Source organism: Seriola lalandi, unplaced genomic scaffold, assembly GCF_002814215.2.
Source record: "Seriola lalandi dorsalis isolate HSWRI2012SDOR001 ecotype SW California unplaced genomic scaffold, Sedor1 jcf7180002054285, whole genome shotgun sequence".
In the NCBI taxonomy this organism is placed as follows: domain Eukaryota; kingdom Metazoa; phylum Chordata; class Actinopteri; order Carangiformes; family Carangidae; genus Seriola; species Seriola lalandi.
In genome coordinates this window covers 1,100,941-1,119,003 of record NW_019524838.1, presented here as the reverse complement: position 1 = coordinate 1,119,003, position 18,063 = coordinate 1,100,941, and the positions used below count along the sequence as shown (strand labels likewise).

Sequence of the window (18,063 nt, the reverse complement as noted above, 5' to 3'; positions counted from 1 at the left end):
GTATTGTATCATAACATAGTGCGTGAAGCAATGAACAAATATTAAGACTGAACCACATTTTTTCCACTCACCTTCTCACATTTGAGACTTAATTGGAATAACAGACATGAGCTGCTGTGGCGGCAAACTAATTTTTTTTTTATGTCAGGAGGAGATAAGAGTTTTTGAGGACTACGGAAATCTAACATCAGTAACTCCTGCCAAATCAGCAACTACTTTCCAAAGCATGCCTTGGATTTATCTTTGACGAAAGCAGTGGCCCACATGTGTGATTGAATGAAATCTGTGCAAGAGTTCAAATGTAAAAACGATCATTACAAGACAAACTGAAGCTCAGCATGAAACAGATAAAACACGGTGAAGACGATGTTACACTTTACCGGTTTTCTGAATGGCAGCAGAATCTGTCGTCTGAGCACATGACAGTAGTTAGCAGGCGTGGAGCAGTTGACTACGATCCAGTTACAGTCATGCAGCTGCTGGACTTCAAAATCTCCATTAAACTCCTAAATAGAAATAAAAATAAAAAAAGGAATTATAAAGGTTATTGACTCTGAAAACAAAGATTTAACTTCATATACACAAAATTCTAAAGTTATACTGATGGTTGCCCTCATAATTGGCCAGGGGAAAGCTTGAGCGCATTAGTGCACTGTATCTCTCACCCTCTCGCTCTCTCACACACACACACACACGCAGGACAAAGAATGCTAATCCCTCAGTTCCCACAGACACTCATAGTTTGATCAATATCCCATTTGGGGATGAAACTAGCAAGCTTCTGCTGATACAGCCCGCTGTGGTTCCCTTGTTCGAGCCGACCCCTTGGACCTGACTTACTGCTGAATACTAACTCTTTGGAGGGCAAAATGAAGAGACTTCTCAGCTCTCGAGAAAAGGGCAATCATCACTTAAGTGGTCACGACATAAGCATAGCCATTAAAACACTGAAGCTACTGGATTCGAAAAGCAGCAAACCGTTAAAGAGTTTCTTTGACATTTATCATTAGGTAATCACATTCCTGACATCGATAACCATTTGAGCCGTAATGTAAATTGCACATGTGAACACACAGGGAAGTGATCAGGGTCATCATTGCTCATCTGCAGAAAGCGCTCAGGTCGAGCTGATGAATGTTCTGGACCCTGAGGACAGAAAGAAGAAGAGCAGGACACATAATGACAAAATGGAGTAGGAATTTCACTTAAAGATTTGGCATATTTTAAAAAATCCAAAACTACAGAATCATATCCTTATTCCATTTTCTAAAGAACTATAGCCTGGTTGATTGTCACTTCTCACCATTCCCTCCATCCCATGTGGCAGCAGGAGGATAATACCATTGTTGCGGACCCACTTGGCCTGGCCTGAGCTGATGAACTGGTCGATGATACACTGGGCTGTGTTGTGAAAGTCTCCGAACTGGGCCTCCCATAGGATCAGAGCATTGGGGCTGGCCATGGCAAAGCCAAGCTCAAAACCTGAAATCACAGTCATCTTCTAACAGAGTTGGGGGAAAAAAAAAAAAAAAAGGATTTCTATAACACGCTGTGTAGCCAGAGCGGCTTCGGTCTCACCTAGCACTCCGTACTCTGACAAGGAGCTGTTGCAGACAGTGTAAGGAGCCTGGTTGGCCCACAGGTGGTTCATTGGAACACAGATACGTTTGTCCACTTCTTGGTCGTGCAGAACATGATGACGGTGACTGTAAAACACCAGATAAGCAGAGACAGAAGGAGCTGAAACAGACAAACACCACCATCCATGAACGTATGGTACATAAAAATTAAATTAAAAATAAAAGATTGAAGATAAGATAAAAGATAAAAAATTCAATTTACAATAATAGAAAACGGAGGAAAAATAGTGCCACATTTAAGGAGCTGGAACCAGTTAATGTTTGTGGTTTTTGCTTTTGCTCCTTAACTGATTACTCAATTTCTGAAAATTGATTGAACTTATCATTTCATCACTAGTATTTACTGAAGAAAAATCCAAAGTGTGGCATTTATAACTCAAGAGCGATACTGCCGCAAAAGATTTTGAGGACTCTAAGCTGTCTTAAATAAAAGTGGTGAAAACAACAGCTTTTCTAAGGCAACTGGATTTCTTTAAAGGTTCTTAACCCAGTAGATGCATGGTCATCACAATCACACATATTACAGCCCGTGCTTCAGCCTATAAAGGCAGTACCCTCCTCTCTCCCGATCTTCAGGCAGCATGAGGCCCAACAAGAGTTGATGGGAGCAAAGAGCCAAGCGTTAACAAGCCCTGCCAGTCGGCTCGCTCCCAGTGCAGGAATCAGCCTTCAAATGCAGCACGATCAGACAATCACTTAAACCCCTTTAACATCACTCTAATGACGTCTACATGCACACAGTGCTAGAGGTTATGTAATTGTCAGACAGAAGAATTGCCGGAAATAACCAAAATCTATTGATTATTATCTTGAATCTGATATATTACTTCCCACAAGACTAGATGATCATGATTTGAGTCCTCTGAATAATATCATCCATAATTATGGACTAATGAGGATACATCATGTACTGCATAATTGTTTTGTTTGATCCCTGCTCCACATCTGCAGGATATATGCTTCCTCTTCCACGAATCCTTTGATGAAGGGAGAAAATCAAGAGCATCCAGCATTAATTGAGGTCACTCTCTCAATCCACTCGCTCACAATCCAAAGAGGACCCAAAAAACCCTCACGAGAATGAGGTCTTTCTCTGGGATTGCCTCATAAACTGCGTGCCCACCCCTCTCTCCTTACTGTGTGTGTTTTTTTTTTCCACATATACACACACAAAAACACACACACTTCCACTGCCTGGGGGCCCCATTAGTCAGGGAAAGGGGTGCAGGGAGCAGTGCATGCAACCCACCCAAACACGACAACTGAATCCATTAGTCCACGCTGTTACGTACATCACAGAAACGCAAGCAGGCCCACTCAACTGTAACATGCCAATATGCTCAGCTCCTAAGATGGGAAACAGAGTAGTGGGGGATGAAAAAAACTGTAGGTGGAAGGAGGAAAAAAGCGGTAAAGGGAGGTAAAGGGGGGAAAGTATAGCTGAAGTACAATGAGAAAGAAAGGTAACACAAAGAATAAAATGTGGAACAAACACCAGGTGATATGTCGTGTTTGACTGCTGTCATTTTTTTTTTTTTTTTTTTACAGGCCAGGAACATTACCCTACTGAACGGGACAGAGGAAGAGGAGAAGTCGATGTCAGTGGTAAATGCGAGGCAAAAGAAAAAGCCCCGTAGCCTCTGGTTAGTTAGTGTGATGTATGTCGCTGTGAGCTGGAGGCGGGTTGGGAAGGGGGGGGCGGGGTGCGGTGTCAGTAGAGATGGGCTGGTGGAGAAATGATAGGGGACAGATGAGACAGGCGCAGTGAAAAGGGGGAGCTGGTTTTGTTCATGTGTCACTCGTTCCCTCCATACCATGACAACACCATGTGGGCTTCACAGATCCCAGGAGACTGTGCTGACGTCCTCTGTCTGACAGACTCCCTGTGCCACCCCCACCCCCCCAATTACTAAATTCACTTCAGTCTCTATGAGAGTGGTTTTTTTTTTACCCCTTAATTCTGGTCAGGCATGGTGACCCTGACACTCTCAACAAATGTGCCAGTTTGTTTTCAAAATAGTACATTTGGGGAAACCTCAATCTAAGAGTCACCGCAGAGCTGGGTGACATAATATTGAGAATATTTTCCAATATCGACATGTACTCAGCAGCCACTTCATTAGGTGTACATGTAAAATCTAATGTAGTCCAACACAACTGCTATGCCATCAATTCCACCTTTACAACAATGATAATGTTCAGTTTTGATTGACACTGTCAGAGAGGTGTTAATTACATATAACTCTACATTACTGAGGCTGTAGTTTATAAACATATTTTATTATAATGGGGGTCAGTACGACACCACCACTGACTATGTCCTAAATAATAAACATATAGTTGAATTAACACCAACAAAAAGTCAACAAAAACTGAACATTATAATAATCTAATCGTCCGAAACGTAGAAGTTGTGGCAGATCTGTTATGATGTATTACATTAAACTCTATAGGTGTACCTAATAATGTGGCCAGGCCAATATGGAAAATACATGCAATATCACATTAAAAAACAAAGAAGAAGCTCAAAACACTAAACTGTGCTCTACTGTTGCAAATGACATAAGAAAAAATGTATTTGTTTTTATTTTCATTTGCATAAATAATGTGAACCTTCGGTTACAGTTCATCACTGATTTGGACAATAGCAATTTATAGAATGACAAAAAGATAATGTCACTTCATCACAATATGATTCAGCTTCAAGTTGATAAACAATGACACTGATTTGTCGCTCAGGCCTTGTATGTGATTGTAAAGAAAGATAAAATAATAATGTAATTTGTGTGTGAGCTCATGACTATGACTCCACAAGTGAGAAAAAACTGGATATATTTAAAACACTGTTTATTCAATAACTACACTTGAGGTTTCTTTAGTACAACAGAGCTGCACACTTGTCCTCAGCAGGAGGCTGTGGTGGCAGTAGGAGCTCCCCGTTGCGCAGATGAGGAATTTAATACAAACAGGCATAGAGGTTTGAAAAGGATTCGTAAAATGAGGCAACATTGAGTTTTCAGTTGACATAGACTCACCTAAAGGTGCCCCGTTCTACATCCTGCCCGCTGAGCCGCACATGAATGCCATCTTTGAGAAGGGAACCGAAGGCCATGTACTCTCCTAGAGCCCAGTCCATCTGCCGATTCTTCACCAGGTCAGCTCGAACACGCAGGATACGAGACACACCTGGAATACGAACACAGACTGAGGAACAAAAAAAACTGGGGAAGGGAATATAAAACAATAAAACACGATGGACTGACGTAATGTGTTGTAAGAAACATTAAAAAACCCTTGCGCCAGTGTTAACTGCTATAGCCTCATCTGTGTAGGCCAAAAAGCTGCTCTTAGGAAAGGATGTGTTTACAAGTGAACTGCTTTATTGACCTAATATCATCCCAGTAGAAGAAAATGTCCAAAAACAATGTAATTGTGTTTTTCCCACAGAAAGCAACTGGACTCACCGGGGTGGATCTTAAAATCTTCCAGGGGCACTGAGCTGGCTGTGTGGCCAATGTGCTGCAGAACCTCCTCCTCCAGTCCGCTGGGGACACAGCTCATGCTCCTGGGCTCTCCCTCCGCTGTGAAGAAATCTACAGAGAGAGACAGTTTCCTTTCAGCGGGAACAAGAAAGTATTCAGCAGAAAGTTTTTTAGGGTAAAGGGAGAATATACCTGGCCAGGGGGAGTCGAGCCAGTGTCGAATGTGTAAGATCTTTTCATCCTTGGAGCTGGTGTATGCCTCCTCACATATCTTGTCATATTTGGCAACCTCTTCCTGCATCCACATTTGGTATTGTGTAATAGGGACAATGAAAAATGCCACATATTAAATGATGCACAATTTGTTTACTTTAATCAAAGGGCTGCAGCTGACTAACCAAAACTGTGTGTAGTTGAGAGAGAGAGAGAGAGAGAAAAAGACTGAGAAAAAGAGACAGAGAGAGAGATATTAGAGGAGGAGGAAAGTCTCCACCAGCAGTAATGGTTCTGCCTTGCCATATTACAAATGGGGCTTTTGCAAAACTCCAAATAGCAGGCCACACAACAGAAAACAATGTCCATCAAAAGCCAGGAACTAACACACCAAAGAGGTGCTGCAGTATTTCTCTGACATGTGGTATAAAAAAAATGTTCAGAATGGATGTTACGATCAAAGTTTCTTTTTTGGATGAAGAAACTGAGCAATTCCATTGAATGGCGCCAGAATCTGAGGGATACTTCAACTTCATTGAGCAATATATTCTGTGTTTGAGGGATTGTGAGGCCAGGTGATTGAACTGAGTCAGTAAATTGAAACTCGAATACAGCGCTGCTGGCACAACACATTTACCCAAAGGCTAGGGCAATATCTAAGTTTGATTTAATGCACGTAGTCCAGCGGATGGTGATATCAAATACAAGAGCATACAGTAGCAGCTACCAATATACTGTATATTTAACAAGAGCAAACAGCATTAGATCACAGACCTCAAATTCCTGCAGTGTCACCACTCCCTCAGAAATGAGCTTGTCAGAGTACTTTTTCAGCACATGCTCCTGCCGACGGATCTGTTTGTACATCAGCGGCTGGGTGAACATGGGCTCGTCCATCTCATTATGGCCAAACCGTCTGTAAGAAACCTGTAAATACACACACACACACACACACACACACACGCACACACACCTTAAAAACAGAAGATACGTCTTGGTATGTAGCTGTTAATCCATTAAGACTTGGCTGTGACTGACCAGGTCAATGACCACATCCTTGTTGAAGGTGTTCCTCCACTCTGCAGCCACCTGACACACGTACATGACAGCCTCGGGGTCATCGGCGTTCACGTGGAAGATGGGTGCGTTGACAACGCGAGCCACATCGGTGGGGTAGGGAGAGGAGCGGGCAACTCGAGGGTCTGTGGTGAAGCCAATCTGGGAGGGAACAATCACATGTCAAACACGATAACTTTACATTTAGAGCCTAAAATCGCATGTAAAACAATCAAAATGAGTTTAATAAAATGTGTGTAAAACAAAAGTTTTAACACCTAATTTTGTTAGTTTTTAATTACAATTTGCTTGGAATCATTATTTTAACAGAGTTATGTGAAGCAAGTGTAGCAGTAGTAATAATCATAAGTAAGACTATAAGTATTAGTAATAGTATTAGTATTACTGCCCTAACTGTTGGCATGTGAGCAAATAATAAAAGATACGCATTCTAGAAATAGTTATAGTGACACTGATCTTTCCAGTACCTGGTTATTGACCACCACGTGGATTGTACCATGTGTCGTGTAGGAGGGAAGCTCACTTAAGTGGAAGGTCTCATACACAACTCCTTGTCCAGCAAACGCAGCGTCACCGTGCATCAAGATGGACATGACCTGGAAAAATCCCATCATAGATGAAGATGAAGCACCTTCAAAATCATATTTTCAAAACATAAACTCCATGTACCTGATATAATAACTGTTACCTTCTTTCCCTGGGTGTCTCCTCTGTAGAACTGCTCAGCTTTGGCCTTGCCCATTACCACTGGGTCCACTGCCTCCAGGTGGGAGGGGTTTGCCATGAGTGACAGCGTGATGTCCTTGTCTGTCTCGCGGTTAATCCTTTCGTGGTACATTCCAAGATGGTATTTGACATCACCCGAACCCTACAAGTATAGACATTGAGATAAATAAAGCATCATCTGTATCTTCAAAATGCATTTCTCTGCAGTATTCCACATTGTCACATATTAACCTCTTCCTCACCTCATCAGCAGCCTCTAACTTGGGGTCGAACTGGCAGAAAATCTGGTCCAGATCCTTACGGATCACATTAGCGAGAACATTCAGTCGACCCCTGGGAATATAGTTCGTAAGGTCTACATCAGACATGGGAGGAAAATAATTGACTGCATGCATAGACTGAACAGAGAGGGGACAGAAGGTGTAGTACACATTACCGATGAGGCATCCCCATGATCACACTGTCGATGCCCGCAGCACTCGATTTGTCAATGATGGTTTTAAGAGCAGGGATGAGCACTTCACAGCCCTCTAGACCAAAACGTTTCTCTGATGACCACTTCCTGGCCAGGAAGTCCTCAAACCTTAACAAGAAAAACAATTGAGGAATAACTAACAATACTTCACGATATTAATGTATTGTATTGTATAACAGTAAAGAATTTTGGAACAACATCATGAAGGTTTAAGGCACTTGCACACAGTTATTTGCATACATCTATAGAAACAACTTAGCACATATTGATTTACTCTACTGTTACATCATAAAGAAATGAATCATCCACAGGAGAAGAAATATGCAGGCAGATCACTTCCAGGAACAAACTCCAGTAACTTCTTAAATCATAAATCAAAGATGAAAATGAGCTCAAATAAAGAATAAGGTGTTTATCTTCCCAAATATACAGGCGTACAGGAGTGTTTGTTTATGTGATATGGGTTATAACTAAAAGTGAATTATCGTGCTGTCACCAAAGTGTGAGCTGTGGAAAGAGTTTATTCACTGCTGACCGTGTGGATCTGATCAGGCGGGCGAGCAGAGTTCTCTTCTCAGCATTAGTGAACTGCATGATTCCCGGAGTCTCAAATTTCTGACGAATCCACTGACACTGGTCCACGTTGTTGATGAACATGAATTCGACTCCAATGTGACCGCAGTAGGATGTCTGAAAAAGAAGAGATTAAAAAAAAAAGAAAGAAAGAAAAAGAATGATACAGTGTTACTGCTTTCCCTCATCATTAGAAAAAAAACGTACAGGATCAAACTCACAAACAAAATACCTCTAGTCTGCGTATGATTTCTCTCAGAGGAAGAGTGGTGTTTTCTCCTCCGATGAAGGTGGTAGGAGGCAGCTGGAAGCTCCTGTCCAAGTCAGACTCATCAAGACCGTAGAAACCTACAATAAGATCACATAAATTTTGATCAGGCTCACTGTAGAGGATGTAAGCTATTAGTTTCCAGGGAGCACTATTATAATGTGATTCAACAGGGCTTAAGTAAAACCGCCATATCATGCGAACAGAGCAGAAATCCCAGTTACGAGAATTAAAAAGTAGGAAATGTATTATTATGATTATTGAAATGTTTGGTAATGTTTTATCACAAATATACAAATATTTAGAATTAACCTGATTAGTTGTTTAGTCAATGAACCTAACTTTGATCATCAAACAATTTTGATAATGGATTAATCATTTAAGTCATTTATCAAGCATAAATATCAAACACTGTTGGTTCCAGCTTTATCAAAAGCAAGTGAAGGACTGGAGGTTGGGTGAAACAAGCCATTTGAAAATGTCATCCTGGGCTCTGGGAAATCGTGATAGATATTTTTATAGTGTAAATGATGACTAACCGAGCTATTAAAATATAATAACCAAAAGATTAATTGATAATGAAAACAATCATTAGCTGCAACTCCTAATGAGATTGCAGCGCTCCCTCCACTCTCAGATCATCAGCCTGCAGTGAACTGACTGACAAAATTCAAAAATGTTAATCAGAGTTGATTGATTTGATGGCAGAAACTGTGAAAACAAAACCTGAGGGTAGAAAATAAAAACTATTAACCAGTATGAATCTGTAGAGTGTAAGGCAGCAGGACCTGTGGAGATACAGCATCAGTATCTGTAGCCCCACACATAGGTCTCTGTTCTGACGAAGCCCACCTGAGAGAGCTGGTCAAGCTCAAGATCGCAAGCAACATAAGAGGAGACAGGTGCAAATCATATTAGGAACACAGCAAAGACAAAGGGGGCCAAGAATAGACTCGTGCACTATCAGCTGACCAAATAAGGGGCTACGGAGGCTGTCATTAGCTTTCATTAAGGAGCTATAGTCCTGGTAACAATACATAATGCAACGCTATGTCCTGACACACACTGATCACCGATAACAGCAGAAACAATGTCTCTCCTTATATATCTCTCTCTCTCCTCTTTACTAGCCATTACCGCAGACTTCGATCGCTCTCTGTAGCCGTCCCGCATCTTTCGACCCTCAGTCCGCTTAATGAAATGGAGAATGACAAGAGCTAGGCCTGAGATTAATGACAGCATTAGGACAACCAACCCGTATACAGACTTGGCGGAGAATGTAACGGTGCCTTTTATACTGAAATACCACTTACACGCCTGGGTCTGATGAGTTACATGACCCTGGATCGGAGATGTGTGTATAATACATGTATAGATGCACAGGAAAAATGCAAATCAGATATTTACATTTATAAGGAAGATCAAGCTGCCAAAGAGAATAATATGCTTTTGACTGAAATCTTTAAACACAACAAGTATCCTGAGTTAATTTGAAGAAAGGCCTTCTATAGTGTGAATCTCATCAGCATACACCGTATACTGCCTACAGGTTATCTCCATATACCAGCAACCATATACTTCTTATTTACAAAGTCTAGACCAGAACCAGGAAATGTAGAATCATACCGTTGGATGGAACCATGAATCTCTAGTCAGTAATTCAAAAAATTTCATTTTGACATATTTTTTAAATAATAGTCTGTTTTAAATGCTAATGGAGCTTAAAGTGATGAAACCACCTCAGTAAACAAAAAACTATGAACACAAGAGACTAAAGACAACAACATCATCACAAAAACTCTTTGTTTGTGATGTTGTTTTAGTTGCGAACCTCACCTAATTTGTCAATGGTGGTGATCAGATCAGACGGAACGAAGGAGTCCAGGTCAGCCTCCAGGATTCCCAGAGGATCTAACTGGGCAACGTGGTGACCACGGATCTACTCAGAGAGATAACGTTGGGAGAGATGAGGAGAGAATCAGGTAAAAAACAGAAAGTGACGAGCAGAAGAGATCAAGATGCAATTTGGAAAGGGGCCTGCTGCCAGCATGATGCTGAGTATGAACAGCTGGAGCATAAGCTAACACTCAGTTATAGGTCAACCTCTCTGAGGAAAGAGCCCCATGGGAGTGCTTTTATGTGTATGTACGCACACACATTCCCACAAGGATTTCAACAAGCTGGGAATAAAAGTGACGCTTTTGCCAAAAGACAGAATTTAATAAATCCCTCGGATAGTTCCTCGAATTAATTTGAGGGCATGGGGAACGTTACCACCTGTTTTGTTTAAGTAGTCTCTTTGATATTTCCATTTTCAAAAAGCAGCCAGGGTAAGTAGGTTAGACTTAATCTACCAATTTGCATAACCTCATGCAGTGACAAACAAATTGTACATTCCTTTTAATACAGGGACACACAGTATAAACAGCTCCCATTGCCAGTTGCATCTGTTTTGGCGAGTCAAGCTGATTTTGTTTGATGCATTTTTCACACACACACATCGGAGATACTAATAGTCAGCCAGTTGTGGCTCAAGGCAGATGACATCTTAATTCTGTACACAGACACTGCTTTAATATTTAAATGGATGCCTATGAGATATGTGATCAATCTTTTTATTTGCAAATAAGATAAATCCACATTACTCCAAAATCTGATGCATGCACAGTGTGTTTATCAATGTGTGTGTGTGTGTGTGTGCATGGGTTCCTCATAGCGGGGCCGGGTGAGTGTGGAGTTACCTGGTAGGCTCTAATGAGAGTGTGTACAGCCAGGTGGTCCTCCACCACTTTCTGTGTCATGTCTGGTGAGTGGGACAGCACTCGGCCCTGGAGCAGAGCAGAGGGGCGTCTCTCTCCCGCCTCGCCAGACGGACTGGAGGCCTGGATGTTGCGGAAGAATGCATCCCAAGACTAGAAGACGGAGAAAGGCAGATCCAACAGGAGGCAAACAGGAACATGGAGCAACAGCATCGCTCCTGCTTAGTGACTAATAATGAAGTACATCATCGGACACTCTGGTTAAGACGTGTTTTAATGTGTTCCTGCCTTTAGTCACAGTGTAGAGAGGAAGGAAGTAAGGCTGGGTGGTTGATGTGTCTGTGAAAGGCCAGGCAGGAGTCCAGAACATTTGCAGCCACAGTATATTTACATGAGTCAGGCAATTGAGCTAACAGCACACCCTAGTGCATATTTATTAAGGGTCCTCTGGCCGGAGATGTGCTGAACTGTGTTTCAAGACCAACACATTGTAATTTAGCTGTTAAACCAGCCCAGGTTGCAGGGGTGCTGCACATTGTGCCCTCTGCAAATTTCCATTAATGGGCAAAAAAAAAAGTTTATATTCAATATCTCTCAGCAGTTATTAACTGATATGGAAATAAATGGGGCATGTTGCACATGATTACCTCGTGGACGTTTTTATGATCCTCCAGCCAGGCAAAGTACATCTCCTCCACATAGCTGGAGCTGCTGGCCACTGCTGAGGGGACAGGTGCAGCCCCAGAGGAGCAGCCTCTCCTTAGATCAACCCAGCGCCTGGCCGGGCCCCCTCCACGCCCTCGCAGCCACTGGCTTCCCCCAGCACACCCACCCCTCAGCACACCCGCTAACGCCCGAAACTGACTCATGGCTATAGACACACAGAGAAAGAGAAAATTGGTTGCAAACATCTTGAATTTTTTGCAGAAAAGTGTGCATTAGTAAAAATTTGACGTCACAATTTTATTACAAAGCATCCTCTGAATGAGAAGTTTCTGAATGTCACACAGAAAACAATACCTCAGCTGCACAAACTGATTATAGGTTACGCATAAACTATAATTGCGCACAGACTCGTCGTGGATTAAATGACCTTTACAAGCGTGTATTTTCAGTGGAATCTCCACTGATCGAAGCGGCATACATTTGATATAAAGCCATTACATGACTAACAGCCATGTAACGGCCTGTGAGTCTGTTTCTGCGCGAAGTCGCTCCAGCTGCAAAAAATAAAAAAAGCGCGTAACCGCGAAGAGTCCAACCAAGTATGGTGGTCTGTTACTGCAGTATAACCCGCTGCTACAACTTCCTCACCTTTTCCTGCAGGATGCTTTACTGTTTGCGTCAGGACACAGCGCCGACATCAATGCTTAAACATTGCCTAGTTCATTCTGGGTCTGCTACGGTGTCCCTGGACCTCTAATCCCTCAACGTCAACACAAATCCTCATAATCTCCCCTTGTCTCTGACACTGCAAAAGCGCGGCATCACGGGAAAAAAAAAAAGCAGGACGGTGGTTTTTCAAATGTCACCCATGTTTTATTTCTACAAATTACATTTACCTTAGACTGCACCGCTCTTCGACTGTATTGTCATCGCCGAGGGGTGCAGGTAAAAAGTAGGACAGGTATCAGTGAAGGTGACACAGATCGGAGAGCAGCAGCAGCCACGGTTTGACACGCCCCCCGCCTGTCAGGTGGTGCTTCCTCCGCAAAGCAAGCAGCCTGCTGCACCCAAAGGTGCCAGTGGTGCCTAAATTACAGCCAAACACACCAGCTCAGGGACACAGAGATAGAAAAACAATCCATAAAATTCATTATATTTCCAGATAATTTTCTATTTCCAGATTTTTTTTTTCTTAAATGATACAAAAAATATCAGGAGGTTAATTATTGTGAGGTTTGTGGTGTCTTGGTTTACTTACTTCAATCCTGTCACTTCAAATCTATGAGCCCTGGCACACACTCATTTTTTTCCCCTCTAAGTTACATCACACATATGTCTTTCCCCTCAGTGTTAATTATATAAGCCAATTAAACTTTTAGAAAGCCTGAACATGAGTCATTTGAGCAAGTGGTTTCAGATTGATGGGCTTCTACCTTGAGTGGGTTAAACAATAAGATAATTGGCCCTCCCTCACTCCCTCTCTCCTGCCTCTTTCCTTCCCCCTCCCTAAGCCTGCTCTCCTCCTCATCTAGATTTTCATCAGTCATACTTGCTGGCACAGGAAGGAACAGTATTATCCATCATGACAATCACACACCACTGAAAAAAAAAAGGGGGGGGGGGATGAAGTGGGCACGAGTTGTAAGAGGATTTACCAGACAGAATAGTGTAGGTCTAGATATTAAAACATGCCATTGATCAGAGTGTCATTATGTGGCTTTTAAACTGGTTACCTTTGTACAAACCAGCCTCCCTTTTCATCCTGTAACTTTAATTTAACCATTTAGCTGGATATCGCCAAGTGTTTTCATGCACAGCCACAATATATTCACTCTAAAAAAACCCACTTTAATAATGAGTGTTCCCTCAAAGAGACAGTTCTTCCTTTTTCATGATTTGAGTTTGGGTTTGGTGCTGCTCTCCATCTGACCTAGAGAACGCAGGGTCAGGCAATTATTAACTGAAATGCCATTTTGTTGTGGTGGCGTTGCTGCCTGACAGAGATGGAGCGAAGAACAGTGGCTTTCTGGCGTTTTATTAATAATGTTCATCGATGAAAAGACCTGTGCTGCTGGGTAACAGGGATTGGTGTTAAATTACATCCTGTTTAGAATAATTACATCACTATACAGGACAAGACTGGAGCAGCTGTTTGATGTTGGAAACATTTCTTGTGCATGGGGGAAAATTAAACATGAGACTATTTTCCAACCTCCTATTTCTGGTGAAAGTGTTTTTGACAATGTGCAAAAGCTGAAAAATGTCTTAATACATCCATCACTGTTTTTTTGATTGTCATTATTCATTTGTGGGATTCATTCAGTGTCAATGTTAAGTGTCCAAGGAGTAATGACAGATTTGATCCAGAAGGCACCAGTAACCTAACCAAAAAGTTAATGTTCAGATGACTCAGGCTCACAGCAGCCATAAACAGTCAGGTCTGCCAAACCAAATTGACTGTGTCCATGACTGAGTCCACAGCTCATTTGGTCAATGCTGGGCTCGGTACAAAGAGCGGGAGAAGCAGATAATGTCTAATCCACTTACCCAAGCCAAGCCTACACACCATTTATGGAAGTCCACGTCATGAGGCTATTTAGGAACCCTAATTCATCTAATAAAGCATGTTTGGAGCTAGAATTAAATTTGTCTGACAGCCCTTGGTACACGTGCTATCACAAAAATCAATCACATTTCAAATATTAAATAATGTATGATTTCATTAAATTAAAAGAGAAATCTGTGGTGCCAAGGCACAGTTTCAAAGACACGCATAAAAAAAGAAATGAATTCTCTCTGATGAAGGCAACAGTCATGCAATTAAATCTATTATTTCAAGATGATCTATGAATAATTCAATTACCCGGACGTAAAGAAACATACTGAGAATACTGCTGAAATGACTTCTTGACATCATTTTTTAGTTAACATTAAAATTAGTTACCCGAGGTGAGGCTATGCAGCCTTTAAATAGCTGATCTCCACACGACCTTGTTAAGTTTTTGCTTGTATTGTACAGATCCTTTGGTCATTAGTCAGTAAATCATATTGATGTTAACTGAGAAATACAATGTTAACAGGATATACTTTAATTAAGAAATTATAATAAAAAGAGTACAACCTAAAAACCTAAAGTACAGTACTATGCAATACATTTACAGCCTTTATGAATCTATCATTAAATAAAACCCACACCATCAATCAGGAAATACAGCAAATAATTAAAAAAACCCATAACCACATCCCCAAAGTAAATGTTGAGTAAAAACATTAACAAAAATAATATTTTGCGTGCAATTCTTTCTTAATCTGCTCCCCCATTTATTTGTAAATACAGTATCAGTACTGTGCTTAACACTGAACATGTGTGAAAATGATAGAATCAATGGTCTAAGATGACGATGACCATAAATATCTGTTTCATCTGAAATGATTCTCATACAAGTGTCAATTTCATTGATCATTTTTCACTCGTATTAACATAAGCCTTAAGGACAATATGTGTGTTGAAGTTCCGCATCCTAAGAGGATATAAAAGAGCAGCATATATTTGTAGAATATTCGATAAATAAATGTTACCCATGCATAGACTACAGTATGGCATCTCATCATCTCTCTGCATTCAGGAACCTCACCACAGCCTGGGTATGGTAAACAGAGAAGACAACTCATCCAAAAAAAAAAAAGGTAGCAAACACAATATAAGATAACCAGGAATCCTGGATTATCAGTAGTGAAAAGTGTCCAACCATGCATATAATGACTATTTGGCCATATTTGTAATTAGTATGTAAAAACAAAAGAATTCCACATCACATTTAGTGTAAAGAAAAGGCCTAACAGCAACCAGGATTTACTATTGCTATAAGTCTCTGAAACATTTCACCACATTTGGTGGCGGACTACAAGGCTCCTATAATACCACCAGCGAGAAAGGCAAAACTGTGTTTTGGTAGTTTGTGTGTTGGGGGGGTCACAAACTTAAAGGGAGTGTATGTGTGAAAGAAATAAGTGATTGTAAGCACAAGACTGAGAGCACATTTTTGAACCTGGAGTCTCTATTACACAAAGAGACAGGGGAAGGGAGGTTGAGTTGGAGCTCTCCCCGTGTTAATGGAAGTCCGATGTTACAGGCAACATCCCAGAATCCTTGGCGGAGTCCGCGGCGTCGCCGGTTGCAGGGGAAGAGACCCTCTCGTAGATGAAACTGTAGAGACTGATTTCAGGTCGCGTCGTGCGGCAATTCTTACACACCACACTCGAGTACTGGTTCAAAAGACTGTACAACCGCCCTGGGAGGGTGTTGGAGAGAGGGGGAGGATAGAGAGAGCATGAGGGACAGAGGGAGAGGATGGTTCAGGCGTCAAGAGAAGGAAGAAACAACGAGGGAGATAAAACAGGATTTAAGAGGAGTAGACAAAAAGGAAAAATGGGTGAAGAGTGAAAGAACGAGCAAGAGAGACCAAAACTGTAAGAGAAAAAAAAACACTAAAAAATACCAAAGTGTGTTTGGGCTCATTTATAAATCAAGTGCACATACACACACACAAGCCGTGAGCTTTTTCTCTGTAGCTCCACTTTAGGAAATGGATGGCTAGAGGGGAATTTCTCTGAAAGGCTTCAATAAATGTCAGCGGAAGAAAAATGAAAAGAGGGGGAGGGGAGAGGCTGGGGTCAGTTCAGGCAGTAATCCACTTTGCAGCGGAGGCTGAATGGATGGGCTGAGGAGCGGAGATGGCCCATAAGGTGGAATAACTTAACATACAGATGGACTGCGTTCTTTTATTTATGTGTACTGTCCCTATAATGACGCCAACACGGATAACTGCACGAGCCTCAAGAGCCCCACAATCTCAACAGTGGCTGATATCATCACCATTCCTGTTCATTATGTAATCTACTGTAAAAGGCTCAACAGGGGCAGGGTTGAGGAAATAGCGATATCTGTGTGACTGCAGCTACTACAACAAAAATACTTAACATATTTAGTTTTGTGAACAAGCCTTACCAACGGTGACTCGTCTCTCGGTGAGGAAAGTGTGCATTTCATGAACATCTCTCATAAGCTGAGCATCTCCAAATGTGAAGTAAGCCACGTCTCTTCCGGCCTCTGCTGCAGCCATCAACTGAATCAGCGCTGAAAAAGAGAGAAGGAGAAAGCTGAAGGGAAATACAGGCAACGACAATACACAGCATTAGTGTCATAAGTATCCTTCAGCCTCAGAGAAATCATAAATGTGTAATTGACCACTGAAAATAACTAACTGATTGGTCAATAAACCAGATGAGGTGCGGCTTCTGGCAGAAAAGAACACGACTGACAGGGGCAATTTGTATCAGAAGAGTAAATAATCCACCACTGGTAGCACAGCCTCATCAACTGCACTCAATCTTTTGGCCCTTGCAAATTAGGTCTTAAGACTTTTAAATATTTAACAGAATGGATATTGATTTCAGATTAATGAACACACAAAACAAACCATCATTTGCAAAAGGCCTGTAATCTTTATAACAACATAACAGTTAGACTTATGTAATTACCACATCTCAAGTCAGCTCCGGGACTTTAATGTAAAATACAGTTATTGCCTTCTAAAAATACCGGCAATGCTAATTCCAGGGCTAATGGGCGGGGGTCCCCGGAAGCTAATATCATCCTCAGGGACTTTGTCGAGTCCAATGGATCTATTCATAGCAAGCTGTAGAGGAAATTAACACTTAGAGATCTACATGAAACTGTACATGAACATATCAGTGTTTAAACATCTGCATTCATCGTACAGTGTATAGACGTGACTTTAACACAGCACAGCCTTCATGAATCCAGGCATAACACAGCAGATGCTCGTTTAGTAACACATTGTATGATAAGTATGAACTAAATTAAAAGCTAATGAAAATGTGTCAAGAAATTGACTAGAAATACAACTGGCCAAAAAATCTGCGGTGTGGCGTACTCGAGGGGACAGTAAGGGGCTCCTGCTTATGAAGAGTGATGTTGTGTAAGCCCGCAGAGACCTGCATCAGCCTGGATTTATGGTGTCCCTTCCCTGTAATCAATCGCCCTTTTAATGGAAAACATAAATGTGTGTCAGCTGATCAATAAAGGGAGGGAAGGAACGGTTGAGTGACACACCCTGGGAGAGCTCCTAATTGACCAGAGGGGTTTGACAGAGACCAGCAT

General features: G+C 41.6%; 2 protein-coding genes across 3 annotated transcripts in view; both read right to left on the bottom strand.

Annotated features, from left to right (window-relative positions):
• ogdhl (oxoglutarate dehydrogenase L) overlaps window positions 1-14,828 on the bottom strand; it is a 17,879-nt gene extending 3,051 nt beyond the window's left edge. Inside the window, exons 1-19 of one of the 2 annotated variants that reach the window (XM_087173859.1) lie at window positions 12,528-14,828; window positions 11,861-12,084; window positions 11,196-11,366; window positions 10,291-10,393; window positions 8,419-8,534; window positions 8,149-8,303; window positions 7,575-7,721; window positions 7,381-7,471; window positions 7,101-7,280; window positions 6,880-7,008; window positions 6,374-6,553; window positions 6,110-6,262; window positions 5,315-5,417; window positions 5,105-5,233; window positions 4,676-4,826; window positions 1,579-1,706; window positions 1,304-1,482; window positions 1,075-1,146; window positions 381-506 (exon numbers count right to left, since the gene is read on the bottom strand). In XM_087173859.1, the coding sequence (XP_087029985.1) occupies window positions 381-506; window positions 1,075-1,146; window positions 1,304-1,482; window positions 1,579-1,706; window positions 4,676-4,826; window positions 5,105-5,233; window positions 5,315-5,417; window positions 6,110-6,262; window positions 6,374-6,553; window positions 6,880-7,008; window positions 7,101-7,280; window positions 7,381-7,471; window positions 7,575-7,721; window positions 8,149-8,303; window positions 8,419-8,534; window positions 10,291-10,393; window positions 11,196-11,366; window positions 11,861-12,082 (2,535 nt within the window). In that variant the 5' untranslated portion in view covers window positions 12,083-12,084; window positions 12,528-14,828. The remainder of the gene's footprint in view (window positions 1-380; window positions 507-1,074; window positions 1,147-1,303; window positions 1,483-1,578; window positions 1,707-4,675; window positions 4,827-5,104; window positions 5,234-5,314; window positions 5,418-6,109; window positions 6,263-6,373; window positions 6,554-6,879; window positions 7,009-7,100; window positions 7,281-7,380; window positions 7,472-7,574; window positions 7,722-8,148; window positions 8,304-8,418; window positions 8,535-10,290; window positions 10,394-11,195; window positions 11,367-11,860; window positions 12,085-12,527) is intronic. The other variant, XM_023405799.2, reaches the window with a different exon arrangement.
• A 117-nt stretch (window positions 14,829-14,945) lies between these two features.
• The window catches only part of parga (poly (ADP-ribose) glycohydrolase a), a 24,412-nt gene continuing 21,294 nt past the window's right edge, over window positions 14,946-18,063 (bottom strand). The window contains exons 16-17 of the mRNA XM_087173841.1: window positions 16,888-17,074; window positions 14,946-16,171 (exon numbers count right to left, since the gene is read on the bottom strand). Of these exons, the coding sequence (XP_087029967.1) occupies window positions 15,990-16,171; window positions 16,888-17,074 (369 nt within the window). The 3' untranslated portion in view covers window positions 14,946-15,989. The remainder of the gene's footprint in view (window positions 16,172-16,887; window positions 17,075-18,063) is intronic.